This window comes from Pteronotus mesoamericanus, unplaced genomic scaffold, assembly GCF_021234165.1.
Source record: "Pteronotus mesoamericanus isolate MK-2021 breed Mesoamerican mustached bat unplaced genomic scaffold, CSHL_Meso_final contig_181, whole genome shotgun sequence".
NCBI classification, from domain to species: Eukaryota; Metazoa; Chordata; class Mammalia; order Chiroptera; family Mormoopidae; genus Pteronotus; species Pteronotus mesoamericanus.
The window spans coordinates 5325228-5343323 of NW_026555077.1; the positions used below are offsets into that span (position 1 = coordinate 5325228).

General features: G+C 35.9%; 1 protein-coding gene across 2 annotated transcripts in view; it reads left to right on the plus strand.

The window, feature by feature from the left end:
• The window catches only part of GIPC2 (GIPC PDZ domain containing family member 2), a 79876-nt gene extending 72268 nt beyond the window's left edge, over window positions 1–7608 (plus strand). For both annotated transcript variants that reach the window (XM_054566897.1, XM_054566896.1), the window contains one exon: window positions 7452–7608. In XM_054566897.1, the coding sequence (XP_054422872.1) occupies window positions 7452–7603 (152 nt within the window). In that variant the 3' untranslated portion in view covers window positions 7604–7608. The remainder of the gene's footprint in view (window positions 1–7451) is intronic.
• The last annotated feature ends 10488 nt before the right edge of the window (window positions 7609–18096 follow it).

Genomic DNA, 18096 nt, shown 5'->3' on the forward strand with positions numbered 1-18096 from the left:
CTAAATAAAATAACTAAAACCAAACACTAACCTCAAAAAAAATCTTTGGGATGTATTTACCATTTGAAAATGGAAAGTAATTCAAATGAGTTTCTGGAGCAAGTAACCCTGAAGATCAAAGTACTCTGGTTGTAAAGTTGTGAACTATGACTTTTCAAATTACGCAGTGCCACAAGGTTGCCTTGGAATGTTACCCATTGGAAAAAAGTAGGTTCTGGAAGATTTTGAGTTAAGACCTTATATAGGATTGACTTAACCTAATGGAAAATTGTATCATATAAGTTTCTTAATGAATATTAAGACATAGCATAAATTGTATAAAGAACTGTAGTATTTTCTAATAATATCAATTTAGGAGTTTGGTGATTATCCTAACAACTTCAGAATTTTTACATTTCTAATTTATAAAGAGATCCAGAAATGTGTAGAAAGGAAATCTAAGTGCTGTTTCTAAGTCACTTTTTTCCTATAAAGTCTTTTTAGCTCTTTTAAAAATATATGATAATGGTATTTTAATATAAATGATGGCTTTTCTTCCTAGGACGATCTTTCTTTTTTCAGTGAATTGAAAACAATAAACATTATAGAAAGTTATCCTTCTCAGATAAAGCCAATAAAGTTTTGGAAATAGATTTTACTTTTAAAAAACTCTATTTGCTGCTTTGACTACATTTGATATTTGACTCATGTGTGAATTGTTTGAAATGAATTGATATTTATGGAAAGTCTTAGAGAAAATAAGTGCTGAAGACCTTCCATAGAAAGAGATACAGTTTCAGATTTAATGGTTAAATGAACACTGGTGATGTTAACCTTCACCTAAATTCTATGTGCCATTTTATTAAAACAGATTCAGAGAAATCTGGTAACTTGCTCAGAGTCAACTAACAATTTAAGAGCTGAGATTTGATTCTGGCACTTTGATACCAGGATTTTTCACCTGCAGTAATGTTGTATGTCTAAAGTTCTGTTTAAGTATTTAAGAACTTAGTGGAAAATATAGATTGATCAATATCACCAAAATAAATGTCATTAATAATGTAAAAATAGTTCAGGAACGTTAATGGTGTAAAGATATTTTTGAAATAGCCACGAGAGGTCAGCACTTAGCTGTTATATGTGGTATAACAATTCTCTTAGTGGGGTATTTTTGCCAGCTTTTATCCAGATGTTAAATATTTTTGCAGTATATTGCAGATCTATTATAGTTAACAGATGAGAGACATTTTATGTTATAAATGTAATACATTTTCTTCTTTTGCTTTCCTCTTAAATCAGAGATACAACCTTTTATTCAAAGAGAGTACAATCATACCAGTTTATTTCTCCTGTAAGGATGTTTTTTGCACATCCTGGCTATGAGACCAGATGAGACCAAAGTTCTGGGCTTCACTTTCCCCAGTACACGACCACTGTTCCAGGTCCAACATTATTTTAGTGTCATTACAAAGGCTCCTCCTGTGCCTACCCGTCTACTGGCATTTACTATGCATAAAAGACTGAGTAAGCTATTCAAGATCCAATGAGAGTTTATTTTCTAATGGAACAGAAAATATGTAAGTGGAAATGACGACAATACAGACAATACAGAGCAAAGTTAAATCTGTACGGTAGTACCTTATTACTCAGACTGTGCTCCAGGGACTGGGAGTTGTTGGAAATGCAGAATCCCATCTTCGCTGCAAAACTACTGAGCAGTATCTGCATTTCTGCATTTTGCCGGTATCCCAGGCAATTTGTTCACACATCCAAGTGTAGAGAACAGTGGCAGGATGTTTAGGGGATGAAGGTATTTATCACTTCCTGTTGTGGACACAGGGTTTCCTGGGGGAAGGAGCCTTAAAGGAGAGAAAAGATTTTGATGGTGGAACTAGTGATTAGGAGGAGGTAATCCTGGGAAAAGAAGGATGGCATTTTGAGTGGTTAGATTTATGAGGGCAGAGCGTTAGGGCAGGGAGTACAGCCATTTGGGAGCCAGGGGCGCTTTGGATCAGAATGCCAGACGAGGGTTTGGAGTTGTCAAGATAAGCATTGGCAATCCAAGGAGTATCTTTCTGTGTGGGACTGACACAAAAAGACTATCTCAGGGTGGAAAGGATCTTCCTGGGCCTTTCGTCTCATTACTTAATGGGATCCGAGATGTGCTTTAGGAAGAGAAATCGACTGTGCCTGTGGGGTGATTTGCCGACTAGACCTGAAGATTAAGAGAAAGGCATGGTAGTGGCGGGAGTGAAATGAGAAGGAGCAGACTACGGTGATGGCATAGGTAGAATCGGGGGCGGGGGGCAGTATTTAGTGCACAAGCAAGAGGAGAAAGGTAACAGTGAGAATGATTGCCTACTAACAATGATGGAGGAAGAGTAGGGATGATGACTTTTTAATTTTTGGACATGCTGGTTGATGTGCTAACAGAACACCTGGGAAGACTTGTCTACTGTTTATTCACAAGTGGATATTTGGAACTCATGAGAGAAGTCAGAGGTGGAAGCAAAGGTTTGGGACTTCTCTGCAGCAAGGTCATGGTTAAGTTGGGTTGTGGCTAAGACCTCTGAGGCAAGATGGCCTAAGGAGAGGAGGGACACAGACAGAACCTCCAGGTTTATGGGGAAGATCAACAGAGTAATGCTTTCCTGAGCACTTGGCTTCTTATCTCACTGAGGGCAGCTTTCCTTCTTTCTTGACTATAATACTTTGTCGAAAGAGCTGAAACATTTTTTATATATATTACTGTAGTTTTTTTAAGGCTTTATTTATTTTTAGAGAGAGGGGAATGGGGTGAGAAAGAGAGGGAGAGAAACATCGATGTGAGAGAGAAACAGATCAGTTGCTTCCCACACATGCCCCAACTGGGGACCAAACCCACGACCTAGGCATGTGCCCCAACTGAGAACTGAACTGGCAACATTTTGCTGTGTGGAATGATGCCCAACCGAGCCATGCTGGTCAGGGCTGCCGTATTTCTTGATGACTTAGGAAATAATTTCCAAAATACAGTTAGTAATCATGAGCATACAGAGTAATTTTACAAGTCACCCATAGTTTTATGGCATCAAACAGGCCCTAACTTAAAACAACAACAAACTTCCTCTTTAATTTGAGTGTATCTACTACATTTTAAGTTTTCTTCCATTGTCTGTGTAAAGGTTCCTCTCCCTAACACTAGATTTTATAATTGAAATTTTCAAACACACAGTACAGTTGAAAGACTTTTTAGTACGTACTTTTACACTTACCACCTAGATTCTACCATTAATATTTTATTATAATTGCTTTATCATGTACTTCTCCATTTATCCATCCTATGTAGAGATGTTTATAAAAACGTAGTTGTGATTGTAATATAAAACCTATGCATTGCTTTTTCAATAAATATTAAAACAAAAAGATTTCCTCAAGTTATTTCAAAGTTATTCATAAATGTTGTTTTCAATGATTTCAAACTATATCATCAAATATTTCATCATACTCGAGGTAACTTAATGATCCAACATCTTAGGTTTTTTTTTAAAATACTGTTAGGCCCATTTTTATGGTAAATTCTTTTCTGTTTTTAAGATTTTTTGAAAAGTACAGATTTTCTTATATCTGAGGGAAATAAAAACACTATGTCTCAGAAACATATGCACCCCCATGTCAGTTGCACACTATTCACAAGAGCCAAGACAGAAGCAGCCTAAGTGCCTATGACAGATGAATGGGTAAAGAAGTTGTGGGGTGTGTGTGTGTGTGTGTGTGTGTGTGTGTGTACTGGAATATTCAGTTGTCAAAAAGAAGGAGATCCTATCAGTTGTGACAATATGGAGGAACCTTGAGGGCATTATGCTAAGTGAAATGAGGAGACAGGGAGAGACAAATGCTATAGAATCTCACTTACATTTGGGCTCTAGTTAAAAAACAACCCCAAACCCAAACTCATAAAAAGGAAAAAAAAGATGGGATTTGTGGTCAGCACAATTGGATGGAGGGAAAATTGAATGAAGGTGTTCAAAAGATATAAACTTCATTATAAGTAAACATTAGGGATGTATTGTTCAACGTGATGATTATAATTACCTCTACTGTGTGATATATCAACATATATATATATATATATAGAAAGTTGTTCAGAGAGTAAATCCTAAAAGTTCTCATCACAAGGAAAAAATACTTTTTCTTTTTCATTTTTTTTATCTATATGAGACGATGGGTATTAACTAAACTTTTTGTGGTATTCATTTCATCACATACACTGGGGTGGGCAAAAGTAAGTTTTCAGTTGTAATACAAATAATACAATAATTAATAAGTAATAATATAAGAATAAACACTATGTTTCACATATTCACAACTGTAAGCCTACTTCAGCCCACCCTGTGTATATGTGTCAAATCATTGTACTATACGCCTTAAACTTACAGAGTGATGTATGTCAGTTATATCTCAATAAAGTTGGAAGAAAAAAATATGGATTCCCAGAAGTGGAAATGTTAGTAGATCAAATGATATGAATATTTTAAAGAATTTTGATACATGTTGCCAAATTGTTTTTCAAAAGCCAAACTTACAAAAGTCAAACCAGTGTATCTGAGTGTTTGCTTCACTCTATTCAGGCCGGCCTTGGTATATCATTTAAAATAGTTTATAAAAGTTTTAATAAACATGGCAGGGCCCCTGGGCTGCAGCAGAAGGTCCAGATGAAGCTGAGGACTTCCCCCTTTATGAAGTGTTAGCCTTTGGGTTAATGATAAATGAAAAATGTTTGGGTCATGGCTGAGGCTTGGGGTGTGGTGGGAGAAAGGGCGATGGTGATGAAGAGGAAAGATTCGATTTCTCCTCACATTTTGTGTTTTCAAAAAATTTTTTTGAAGCAATCTCAAACTTACAGGAAAGTTACAAATACAGTACAAAAACTCTTTTCTCTTGAACCATTTCAGAATTTATTACTTTAATGATATCCCATCTCTCCAAATATTTTAGTGCATATTTCCTATACAAAGGGGAAGGGGATTAAGAAGCAGAAACTCTCAGTTACAAAATAAGTCATGAAAATGTAATGTACAGCAGAGGGAAAAGAGCCAATAATATAATAACTATGTATGATGACAGATGGTTACTAGACATTGTGGCAATCACTTTGTAAAGTATATAAATGTTGATTCACTATGTTGTACATATGAAACTAATACAATATTGTATGTCAACTATAATTAAAGATGAATTTAAAAGTAATTAAAAAACCAAAAGTTATTCTCTTATCTAACCACAATATTCACATCATGAAGTTAGTATTGATGCATTACTACCATCTAATGTTCATATACTATTTATATTTCACCAAATGTCTTAATATCCATTATAGCAAAAGGGCATACTCAAAATCACGTGCTACTTTGACCTGATTTGGAATAGTTTCTAACTCTTGATTTTCATGATTTTTATGGTTTTGGAGGGTACAAGCCAGTTATTTTATAGAATGTTCCTTAATTTTGGTTTGTCTATTTTTTTCACTGTTTATTCAGATTACATCTCTTTGGCAGAAACATCACAAATGTGATGCATAATCTTTTCATTACATCTTATCAGGAGGCACAGAATTTTGATTTATTCTGTTATTGATATTGCTCATGTTGATGACTTTTTTTAAGTTGGTGTATGTGAAGCTCTACTGTAAAGTTATTTTCTTTGTAATTAACAAGTATTTGGTGGAGATGTTTTGAAACTATGTAAATATCCTCTTCTTCATGAATGAACCCTTTTCCTTACTTCCATCTGTCAGTCAATTGAAATTTCATTTTAGATTCATTGTTTCCTGTTTTGTTCAATGGAATTATAATTTATTACTACACTAATTCTGATGCTTAAGTTGTCCCTGATTGGGTCAGTGGGAGCTCTTCACTCTAACTTTTGTGCCTTTTTCACATGTTCCAACCATTTTGACACTTTCTTACTTGATGGCAGAATATATTCTTGGTTCATATTGTACTTTGCCTGCTCCCGGGTGGGTTGAGGAATGTGTGTACATGTAATTACCTCTATATTTTTTATTTCTTTATTGAAATATATCTATTTAAATTATATATAATATAATGTATATTATTTATTATATATAATATATAAAATTGTATATCATTCCAATTCCATTATATATAATATATATTTTTATATATATAATTACTTATATTATTCCAATTTCATTCTGGTTTTTTACTTTTTCCTATTTATTTTTCTCTGACAGTGACAAACCTGGTTTTCATTATTTCACGTGTGTTTGTGTTTGTGTGTATGTGTATTTGTGTCATCAGTCCCCATGTATGCACCCAGTCTCATTAGTATGGCTGCAGTCCATCCCCACCCCGGCCCCCCCACCTCAAATCCAGTGCTGGCCTTACCACATCTGGATTTTCCACTGGGGCTGTCCAGCCATGTGGAAGCCTTCCTTACCTTACTAGGCTTTGATCCCTGCACCAGGTCACCCCATCTACATCCTACTTTTCCGCTCTGACTGTGGTGCCCTTCTATGGGAATTGCCCCTTCCCCATAGCCCATGTGTGTTAAAGAACAGTTCATAAATGCTCCTAAGAGCCACGGTGGGCTCTTAGCTGAAAGACCAGATCTCTTGGCTCACTCAGAGAAATCATACAACCTCTGATTTGTTCAACCTTAACCTAGGAGGAAAGAAGAGGCTGGGGTTTGGTGTTTCCCTTTTACATGGAGCTTCTTCACCCAAGTCCCAAGTCACATCCACGCTGTCTCTTTTCTGGTTGCTAGCGCTTTTAGGGGGCTGAGAAAAACCCTGGCTGAGCCTCATGGGCTCCCAGCCAGTGGAGTCAGCTCCCATGGGAATGTGTGTTCCTGGACATGCTGGTTCCTCAGATGTAAAATATAGGATCCAGGCAACTTACTAGAAAAACAGAACAAGGGCACCATCTTCATTTTCTATCCCAAACTGGAAAGGGGCTCAGAAAATATTACCTTGTTTCCATAAATAGAAAGATATCTTCCTACCCTTCTCCCTGGCTTGATTAACCCATTGAAAACTGTTATCCTTTGCCTTTTTTCCTTTGGGGAGGGAGGACTGGGCACCATCATAGTTGAGGGTGGGTACTGGTAGAGGGGGCAGAGAGAGCTAGTGACTGTGAGAAGGCGGAAGAAAGTATGCACTCTGTTCCCTGGCTGGGTTCGTCATAGGGTTATCTTTCAGGGGTTTTGCTCCATGGAAAGGCTCCAAGGGCCAGTGGAGGAGATGGCAGGGGTGGCAGCTGCAAACCTGGGGCCAGTGGACAGATTGTTTAAAAAGATCTTTGCTACCTTGATATATGATGGAGAGTATCTTATTGTTTAAATTGGTACTAGAAATCTGTGATATCTGTATCTGTGACTTTTAGAAAGTAATTTTTTTTTATGGTGCTATTTTTCTCAGTCCTCTAATGCTGTCTTATGTATCAATAATTTTTAAAAATTATTTCTGATAGCTTCCACAATATTTGAAGCTGGAAAGGACAAACGCAATCCGGATGAATTTGCTGTGGCGCTTGACCAAACTCTGGGAGACTTTGCATTCCCAGATGAATTTGTCTTTGATGCCTGGGGAGCCATCGGTGATGCCAGACGAGGATGCTCATGATGCGGACGGCCCATCACTAGAAAAATGAACCATTGTTTCTTTGAAAAAAAAAACCTGTAAGATTTGCTTTTAGTCACTGTTATGGACTCTGGTTTGGTTTTATGTGTATGGAATACATTATTTGAAATAATAGTTTTGATTTCTGGGTACTTTTTAATGCAGTTGAATGTATAGTATGCTTAAGATAAATTACCTAAAATTTGATGAATTTTAATATTCATTCAAATGTTATTTTTTAAAGTAAGTTTTAGGGAGTATTTGCAGATAGCTGGTATTGATTCCCATTAATACCCATGTTTTGTTTTCTACATGTAAGGTTGATTCCGAGAGTTTTGTAGTTCTTTTGCAAAATTGTAATACAGTGAAAATTAAGACTGGAGTATAATTTGCTTCATTGCATCTTCATTTTGTTATACTGGCTTGAACAGGATATGTTCAGGAAATGAAATGTGAATTATACCTTTCAGGGGTCTACAAACATTGTTTTAATTTTTAATCCACCGAGTAAAGGAAGATTCCTACAGCCTGTTGATGTCTATGGTTTACTTTCTCTCTGTAAAACAAGAATTGATTGACTTTGATATTTTACTTCCTTGTCAACTGCTTCTTAAAACCTGTTGTTGAAATGTACTGTGCTGTGTAATTGTTTGCATGTGTGGAGGTAAGGTGAAAAAGGCAGATAGGGTAGATATTACTTGTACTTGATATTTGTAAAACATTTCTTAAAGCATTATTTCTTTTTCTATCTATACCTACTTTTTATGTTAACCTTTATAAGCACTCCAGGGAAAAGTAGAACTTTTCTTTCAAAAGATATTTACTCAGAAAATAAGTATGTTTGAAGCACTTTTTGGGTGCGAGGGCAACACTTTTAAAGCCTCTAAACTTTAGAGTAGATACTGTCAGAAATAGATTTCCCTCAAGTGGAAATACAGGAGGAAGGCAGTATTGAGAAAATATTATTAGCCTATTATCTTGGCGTTCTAACAGACCCCCTCTAAAACCTTCCATTATTGAGAAAATGGAGGGCAAATGATTGTCTTGTCACTTTTATTTGACATTTTACAGAAGTAAGAGAAGTGGAAAAGAATGGTTTCAACAGAAGTCATGTAACAAGGCAGTGCCTGGTGTGACCAGGCATTTTTCTGAAGTGTTAGATGGAGAATGCTGTGTGCTGTCATGGTAATCAGAAATTAGAGCCTGTGAGGGGTGTATTCCAGGAACTCAGAAGTAGCTCGCTTCTATGCTGGACTCATGTTTTAATAAGTCTTGTTCTCTGGCGCAACTTAACTTTCACTGTCATCCACTCCCCTGTCACACAAGTTTAATGCTATGTATAGCTGATATTCTGTCTCATGAATCCAAAACCTGCACAGACGCTGTTTTAGTCATTAATGTGTAGCAAAAAGTAATTATAGAATGTTGCTCTTGCCCGTCATTTGAAAACAGGATCCAGCTTAGGCTGTAATTTGTTGCTACTTGTTTTATTTTATTTTATTTTTTAAATAGAGGTCCCCAAATGCCTATTAATTTTAATACCTCCTCTCTTAGAAAGCCACACACTAAAAAGAATTAATATTGTTTAGGGACGGGAAGGTTATTGGATGACTTAGAAGGCCCATACGACAACAGTTTGGACAACAAAATGAATTTCTTGGTACTAGAAGTTAGATTTGAAATGGTGAGTCATTGTTTATTTTTGGCAGATCTCAGTTTCTTCTTCCTTTTTGGGCATGCATAAAGATCAACACTTGGTGCTGATTCCCTGTGGTTTGTGGAATCTCTAATTCACACAGTGAGTGTGCTCACCATGATCTCTCCTTGACTTTGGTGTGTGCGGTGCTGATGCCCATGTACAGCGGTAACTGTAATTGTCAGCATTAAGTGGGCAGTTATCAGTCTTAAGGGCTTCAGAAGGCTGAGCACAGGTGCTGTAATACTAACAGATTTTTTTTCCTTCAAATGTCTTTATCTCTTACTTCTATTGCTAAACTGATAGTAAGGTGATTTTCTTTATCTTGTTCTCTTACCTGAAAATATATCTATTTGTCAACTTTATGACTTTTGGTGACTCTCAGTGCACAAAAGGAGCACACTCTCCCTTTATTTGTCACAGTCTAATAGTGTGGGCTCCCCATCTGCTGCGACAATAAGACAATTCATATAGTTTTAAAAACGTGCCATTTCATTGGCAACACTAAATGTTTTCAAAAGGCTTTTGTCGTTTTCTCTTGTTTTATAGTCGCCCCGGCCGGCCCAGTGGAGAATGATTATTTTATTCTCGATTTCCTTCCCTTCAAAACGGCATCTGTCCGTGGACACAGAGAGCACACTGTCTGTCCTCTCTGTGGCAGAGCATGTAGATGATGATTGGTATCAGGGTCAGTGGGCCTTGATTATAGCTTGGTCCTCATAAAATGTACACAATCTGATGGTTACAAATAGGTGCATTTTGAGTTTTTGTGATGTTTCAAAAATATAATGATATGTTGTACAACTCTTTAAGGATTCAATTAAAAAAGCAGTAATCAGTTAGCTCCTTGGGGTTGCTATATATAGTCTGTTTGGTTCTACTATATCCAATAGTATAATATTACTGACTAAATAGAGCTGAGTAAATAGAGATAACTTAATTTTTCCAAATGGTTTTTTAAATCACAATATTTTTCCTGTAACTTTAACAAATAGATATTTTTCAAGTAAAGCATGCTTTATTTAGGGCCAAGTTCGTGTTACAGACCTTCATCAAGTCTATTGAGAGCCTTCCTGGTAGGTCAGTTATCGCTGCCTATCTAGCAAAGTAGCAAAATGAATTTCATCTGCAAATGGTGTTTTCAAAATGGTGGTTCTTCTTAATCAAACACAGTTATCCAAAAAAGATGTAAAAGATTGATCATATATTGACCCTCTTACTTTCTAATACATCTAAAAACATATGGGTACCAATAGCATTACTATTATTCTGGTGGAAGTAATAGGTTAGAAGCTATGAGTGAATAAAGAGGGAGGAGGTGGTATTAACTCCTAGTCCCAAGTATTAGTGCTCTGTGTAACATTTATTATCTTCTTGACTAAAACTAAATTAAACTAAAAGAGGTGTCAGAGTAATTACAAGTCCTTACACATATCATGGTTATAAAATGTTTCTAAGATTGCGAAGCATACAAATGACACAGCCTGTCCCTACCTATTACTTGAAGACCTAGTTCTAAGAAATGACTTATGGTTATTATTGATTAGGAAGATCAAAACTGGAGATGACATCTTTATTTTAATTGGAGATATTAAGTCTCTGTAAGACTCAAACACAGCTATAAATATTTTTTGAGGTTGTAATAGAAAAATAAATTAAAAAATTCTGAAAGACGGTTTACGTAAACAATATTTTGAATGGTTTGTGCCATGCAAAGGTATTGGCTATATACAGGTTAAATATTCCATTTTTTTTTTTAAAAAGAAAGTTTTCCTTTGTCATAAAATTCATAGCATATACTTTAAAATGTATTTTGAGATTAAATTTTAGAAATCTATTAAGCAATATGTGAAATTGTAAATTATATTTTGATATTGTTTAAAAATGTATTACTGTATTTCTACTTACAGATGTATACATCTTCATTTATTGATCAGAAGTACATTACTTGTAAAGCTAAAATAATTTTATATTTCATATATTTAAAATGACTCCTTAAAATAAAAACCTTTTCATTAAAAATGTGATAAATGTTTTTATCATGAAAATGAAATAAAGATTTGAGGTTTTAATTATTAGACCTTTTAGTTTTCTTTAAATGAGGGGAATAACACATGTGATTGTACAGGCCTGTGTGTTTTTAACATATCTTTGATATATTTTTTTCTCAGCTTATTTTGTTGAAGGTATAACTTCTAAAGTCTTTTAGTTTTAAAATCCCCCACTTTCTCTATCAATTCAGTGAAAATGCTTGAGATATGCACTGCCACAGTATTTTAGGATAAAATAGTCATAAGCTCTTCCTGTTATAAGATGGAGGTTTAGCCAGGGTGACACTTCCCGCTTTGTTCAACCAATTTTAAGGTAGTAGTTTCCAAATAATAATGTGAGTAAGAGAAGGTGTATCAGCCCATAGCTCTTAGGTAGTTATGTATACCTTTAGATTCATTATTTCCCTGATATAGTTCGAAGGCCCTATCGAGCTGATACAAATATCATGTCTCTTTACAAATATCTTGCTAATTCCATATGTTTGGGGTGGGGTCCAGGAATCTGCATTTTGACACATCCTCCAGATGATTCCAATGGAAGTAAATTATGGAGCTTTACTCCGTGGTTTCTGATGGTCCTGGCCTAGCATTAGGGTAGAATTATAGATGTGACTTCAAGAACTCTAAACCAATACATAAAAGACATCTCTAATACAGTTAGATAAGTGGAAAAATGAATGTAAAGTACTAGGGGAAAAAGCTATCTATGACTGTAGGATTTATTTTAATTTCACTAAGTCGGTGATTTTCTAAATGTAATTTGGTATTCTAGAAGAATTTATCTTAGAGAAATAGACTTCCCAGAGATTTTCACCAATAACACATCTAATAAAAGGTTAATATCCAAAATTTATAAAGAACTCACAACTCAACACCAGAAAAACCCACACAACCCAATGGAAAAAAATGGGTAGAGGACTAGAATAGACACTTCTTCAATGAGGACATACGGACAGCCAAAAGACATGAGAAGATGCTCAACATTACTTATGATCAGAGAAATGCAAATAAAACCGAAAATGAGATATCACTTTGCACCCATCAGAATGGATATAGTCAATAAATCAACAAACAACAAGTGGTGGCAAGGATGTAGAGAAAAGGGAACCTCATGCACTGTTGGTGGGTATGCAGATTAATGCAGCCATTGTGGAAAGCAATATGGAGTTTTGATTAGAGAAAGGCTAAGTTTGTAAAAATGCTACTTGAATCCTCCTTGTGTAGATGTTTTCTTAGCTAGGTCCCTTCATGTAGTGGTAAAGTGCTGAACATGATTTTTAAAAATCATCCTATGTGTCATCTAAAAATATGGGGAAAATAATGTTTATGATTTTAAAATATTATAGATCCAATGAATTAATTTAGCATTGAAAAAGTGGTTTCTCTAAAAGTTAGAATTTTTAACCCCTTATTGTTCAGATAAGTTATTATAAAAATAACATGATTGTTTTAATTTTGATTTTAATAGCTTTCCAGTGAAAAGTAAACAGAAATATAAAAATGAAATAAATCAAAGCTTTTGTTCTGCATTAAACAAAAAGAAAACTTCCTCTTCTGCACTGGAAAAATAAGAGAAAATAAAATCCTGTACATTTAAAGAATAGAGGAACAATCATGGCATACTTTAGCTTTGGGAGGAGGTTAATGGGAACACTGTAGCCATCTTCCTTCAGTGTCCTTCCCTCCTCTCCACTCCTTCCTTTCCTGCCTCTTTCGATTCTACCCAACCTCCCTCCATGGGGTTCCTCAGGCCTTGGATCTGAGTTTTTATCCCCGACTCTACTCTCTGCTCAGGCGACTCATCCATTCCTATGGCTTTAAACATCTTCATATTTACAATGCCCAAATATATATCTCCCATTTGGATCTCCCCTTTGAGCTCTATACTTAGATATTCAACTACTTTCTTGACATCCCTACTTGGTGTGTCAAAACTTTAACACACCTAGGATTAAACTTCAGCCTTTCCTTAAAAGTCTTATTTTCCTCAATTTTTTTTTTCTGACAGGAAGTGGTATCATAATTCACCTCATTGCTGCTTCACCTACCACATCTAATTCAGCAGCAAGTCCTTTTTATTGTATCTTCAAAAATGCCTCAAAAGTACATCCACTTTTTTCCAGTTTCCTGTCGTCTGTTTACTGCACACCTAGCTTCTCATCAGGGCTGCTACTGCAGGCTCTGCATTGCTCTCCCTTCTTTCACTCCTGCCCTCATCTAATTTATATTTTACATGGTAACAAAAATGCTCTAAAAATGTTTATTGAAGGATATGAGTGTTCATCTTTCTGTAAAATGAAATTGTCTGTCTCATTTTTTTCTTCTTTGGAAGGGTTTGACATTAAGCTCTTTTGGTCTTTTAGGGAAGACTTGCTAGATTTGGGATGGTCTGTTGTACTAATGGGCTCACAGAGTCTACTAGGAAAGAACTAGGAGGAAGGAGAAGGCAAGAGGAAGAACTTGCACATTGTGGCTAGACGGAATGTTTAGACCCACAGCAACCAAAGACTTCTAAAGATTCCTGATCTCTCACTATGGCACAGAGGCAGGAAGACCCACAGTGAGAGGTGTTGTCTGACCACCCAAGACCATTGTGGAAGCTTGAGTCATTGACCAGAGCCTGCCAGCTGTCATGGAACCAGCATCTCCTACCCGCTGTTTGTTTCTATCATCGATGCTTGGTGAGAATTTGTTTGTCAGCCGTTTTGCTTGTTATTGTCCAGCAGGAGTGTCACCCCATTAACCCAAACCACTGGCTTATTTCAGTGGCTACTCCCAGGCTCTTTTGTGCAATGATATGACCTACATAAATAAAACTTAGAAAAGAGAAGCGGTCCTTTGGATATCTGCTGGAATGGGGGAAACGTTTGCTCTGTACCAGGGAGGTTAAACTGAACTAGGGCAAGACCCCGGACTGGGACATGGACAAACGACCCTTTGTGCTTCTTGTTAATGGAATCACATCACTCTTCTCGGAGCTGGGTACAGTGGCTTCAAAGCCCTGCCCGCCTCATTGCAATAGGCCCTAGTTTACATTGAACTTTCTTTTCACTTCTAAGCTCTTCTCAGAGCTTTTTCACTTGCTATTTTTTTTCTGCCTTGAACACTCTTCTTCCTATTTGGTCAGATCCTTGTCCTCTTTCAGTTATTAGTATAAATGCCTCTTTTTCGAAGAAGCCCTTTGTGACCTTCTCCCTCCCTTATTGTAAGTTTGGTTTCAGCCCTTGTCTATTTTCACCTAACACATCATTATTTGTAATTATTTTATTAGCTTTTTTTATTCTATATTCCCCATTTGAATATTGGCTTCTTGGGGGTAAGATTGTTTATGTCTTTCTTACCATTGAATCCCCAGCATGTAGCATGGAGTCTGGGATACATTAGGTACTAAAAAAAAAATTATTGATGAGGAATTTAAACCAATATTCGTTGTGTCTACTGTGTGTGCAGTTGAGGATCAACTCACCGAATCCTCAGCAACCTCTGGGGTAGGTAATGATTATCCCCATTTTAGAGATAAAGAAACAAGATGAGAAAAATTAAATAACTTGCTCCAAGGCACATACTTGGTTAGTGGCAAAGGCAGGATTTGAATCGGGTTTTGAGTTTAAGTCCTGAAATCACTTCAAAATTGATCCTGTTAATACTTTACCAGAGCAATGTACTGAGTCACTCAGCTGAAGAATGTTGTGGAGGGGATTAAAGGCTGGAGAACCGGGTTAGAGATTCAGTTAACCGCTCTCCTCAGCCTGAGTAAAGGGGGACACTCTGCAAGGTCAGGCCAACAAGTCAACTTAAACGGCTAAGTGAGAAATTTTAGGTTAGAAACCACATGCTGAAGGATTTCAATGGTTCTTTTGGTTAAACAAATTATAATTGGTAATAATTGCCTGGATATTTTAAAAATTGTAATCACTGGCATGATAAGTTTTTTTCTAGATTTAAGAAAAAAACTTAAGAAAAGAAAAGTTCTGACCATTTTTTGGAGAGTGAATACTGGCTTCAGAAAGCCTTCAAAGCTGGTTAAAATTATTTTATGATTTAATTGTTTTGACTTCAGCTGTGGACATTTTGCTTCTGGAGTCATTATTGGGTAGTTTATGGTTCAGAAAACTATTAAAGGGTGATTGCTGTGTTCTTTAAACTTTTTTTTTAATAGTGTGAAACAAATTTTATAAAGTAACAGCTTGTTATCAAATGCTCTGTGTGTCATTTACTGTTTGAAAATGTCATTAGCATTTGATGTTTCATGAACCATGGAATCTCATCATTAACCATTTTTAAGCCTTTAGAGGTCTTAGGACCTTTGAGTTCTGAGAAATGAGTTGGAAAGTGATATTGCCTCAGAAGGCCCATTTCTGGATAAATCTCTAATTTATATTCTGAAGGGGTGAGTTTATAGAGATGATTATAAATTCCCTGAATATATTCCCTTCTCAATTCTTTTCTATACATAAGTGTGGTCAGTTTCAACATATTAACTTTTGAGTTAATGAATAGGGAGTATTTGTGAGACTTCCCTCAATATTAAATCCAAAATAATCTTATTTGTAATTGTGGGATTTAAAAATGAATTAAATCATGCTCCATGCCAGTGAACCAAATAGTCATTGTAATCAGGACATGTTTTTGAATTCCTATTTAAATGACATCTGGAGAAATTCTGAAGTAAGATATTATACTGATGAAATAGAGACAGGTGACACATTTTTAAGAGTGATCATTCTAAAATTCTATGGAGTATGTCTTTGATCTCTTTTTTGACTTTCTTGATAATTTCATTGTTAATCACCTTGGTTTAATCTTTTAAAATAAGTTAATTAGCTTCCAGAAAGATTCCTCCAGGTAATCTAAATCTTATGTTACTGATTAGAAGGAGACATCCCCACTCTCCACTACCTTGTCACCCAATATGATAGAAGTGAATTCACTAGGCAATTTAAAAGAAAATCTACCTTGGCTGACCAATGGGTAGTATTGCCTGCCCTGGCTGCTGCCTCAAGTCTACCAGACCCTGAACAGCTAGTTAGTTATATTTTATATTCTTGTATTTGTTCTGACTTGTTCAGTCTGATTTTGAGCTCCTGTGATCCCACTGAGGATAGCCTCTCCACAGCTAAAGTGTCTCTGATATCCAGATAGCTTCTCCTCAGAATCTTAGGGATTATATCATGTGGTCGTGGGGAGTACTCAGAGCAAATGACTAATTCTACAAAACCAACCAAGGTTGCCCTAGACTTGTGAGGCAAAGAAATGACTGAACACTGAAGTACTCAGAGGTGATTATGGTTAATATCCTGTGAAGTTATAGATGGCTTCATAACAAGCATAAAATTAAATAGGTACATTAAAAATTTTAAAACCTCATTCTGACTTCAAAACTTTTAAATAAGTTTCAAGCAAGCAGTTAATTTTGAACTTTTTTGTCCTTTGCCTGAATAAATAAAACAAGTTGAATTTCTTTGCATTTAGTAGTTAATATTATGTGGATAATATTGATTCATATATTATTGTTTCAACAGATGTCATTTCAATTAACTTTTCTTCTCTGATGGTTTTCACATTTAAGTACTTTACCCATACTTTTGAGGCTTTGTACTTATCATAGGCTATTTTCCTTTTATTTATTATACATTAGCTCTATAATCACCTGATGTTACTTGAAAGAATTATTAGCTATAGTTAAATGACATTTATTAGAAACTAGAGTTTTCAAAGTTGGAATTGTAATATTTTTCCTATAATTATAACATACAACTGCTTTCTTTTGGACTGATCTTGTCAATTTATATCCAGGGTCTATAGGGATGATTTCCTGATGCTGTATGAGGTAGAGCTGCCCCTGAGAGAAGCAGCTGAATCACAAATCAACACCATCAACTCAAAATTTTTTCTCTAATGTTTATAACTGGTCATAGTATAATAGTGGCTCACAGACAACAGTAGAGATGTAAAAGTCAATGGAGAGGTGAGTCAGTAGCTTCTAGAGAATTTCCCTTTCTTATACCTGCTGAAAGGCCCTGCTTTAAGCAGTAATCTTATTTTAATGTCCAAAATATTTCATGTTGCTTTAATAAGGATCTCATAATCTCTGGAGCTTAGTAATTCATTTCAGGGATAGCATGGACAATTAGATGATAAATGGACATTAAACTATTGTTAAATCCCTTAACATAGCTGAGCTGTGGCTCATTTTTGCACTACTGTTTATTTTCTCTGGCCACAGTGTTTTATGAGGTGTGGCAAATTTCTCCTAGTTGGAAACAATTATTCCAACCAAATGTTGGACTTGGATTTCAGTAGCCCGTGAGAGACCATGTCTCCTGACAGTCACAGGAGTCTATCTTTGCTCATTTTCTGCAGATCTGGAGGATTATGTGTCACTTCTTCAAGAGCACAACTGATTTTGAGCAGCAGTCACAATTGCCCAAAGAGAGCATCTCTGCTGATTAATGATCTGGGATTCTCATTGTCCCTGAGTCACTCTAAGCTGAATTTTATAAAAATCATCCTTTTAGTCAGGATTCAGTTATGGAGAACAGAATCTGCTGCAGCTGTTTTAAGAAGAAAGTGATGTATTGTATGTAGGCTATTAGATAGGCCCCAGAATTGTCTGAAGGACTCAAGAGATGACTCTAAACTGAGGAGGCAGACACACCAGGATGAATTCCCAAAGCCTCGCTGCCCAACCAGGTTGCTAAAGGAGCTGCTACCATGGTCAGAAAGCTGCTTCTGCTGAATCAGTACCA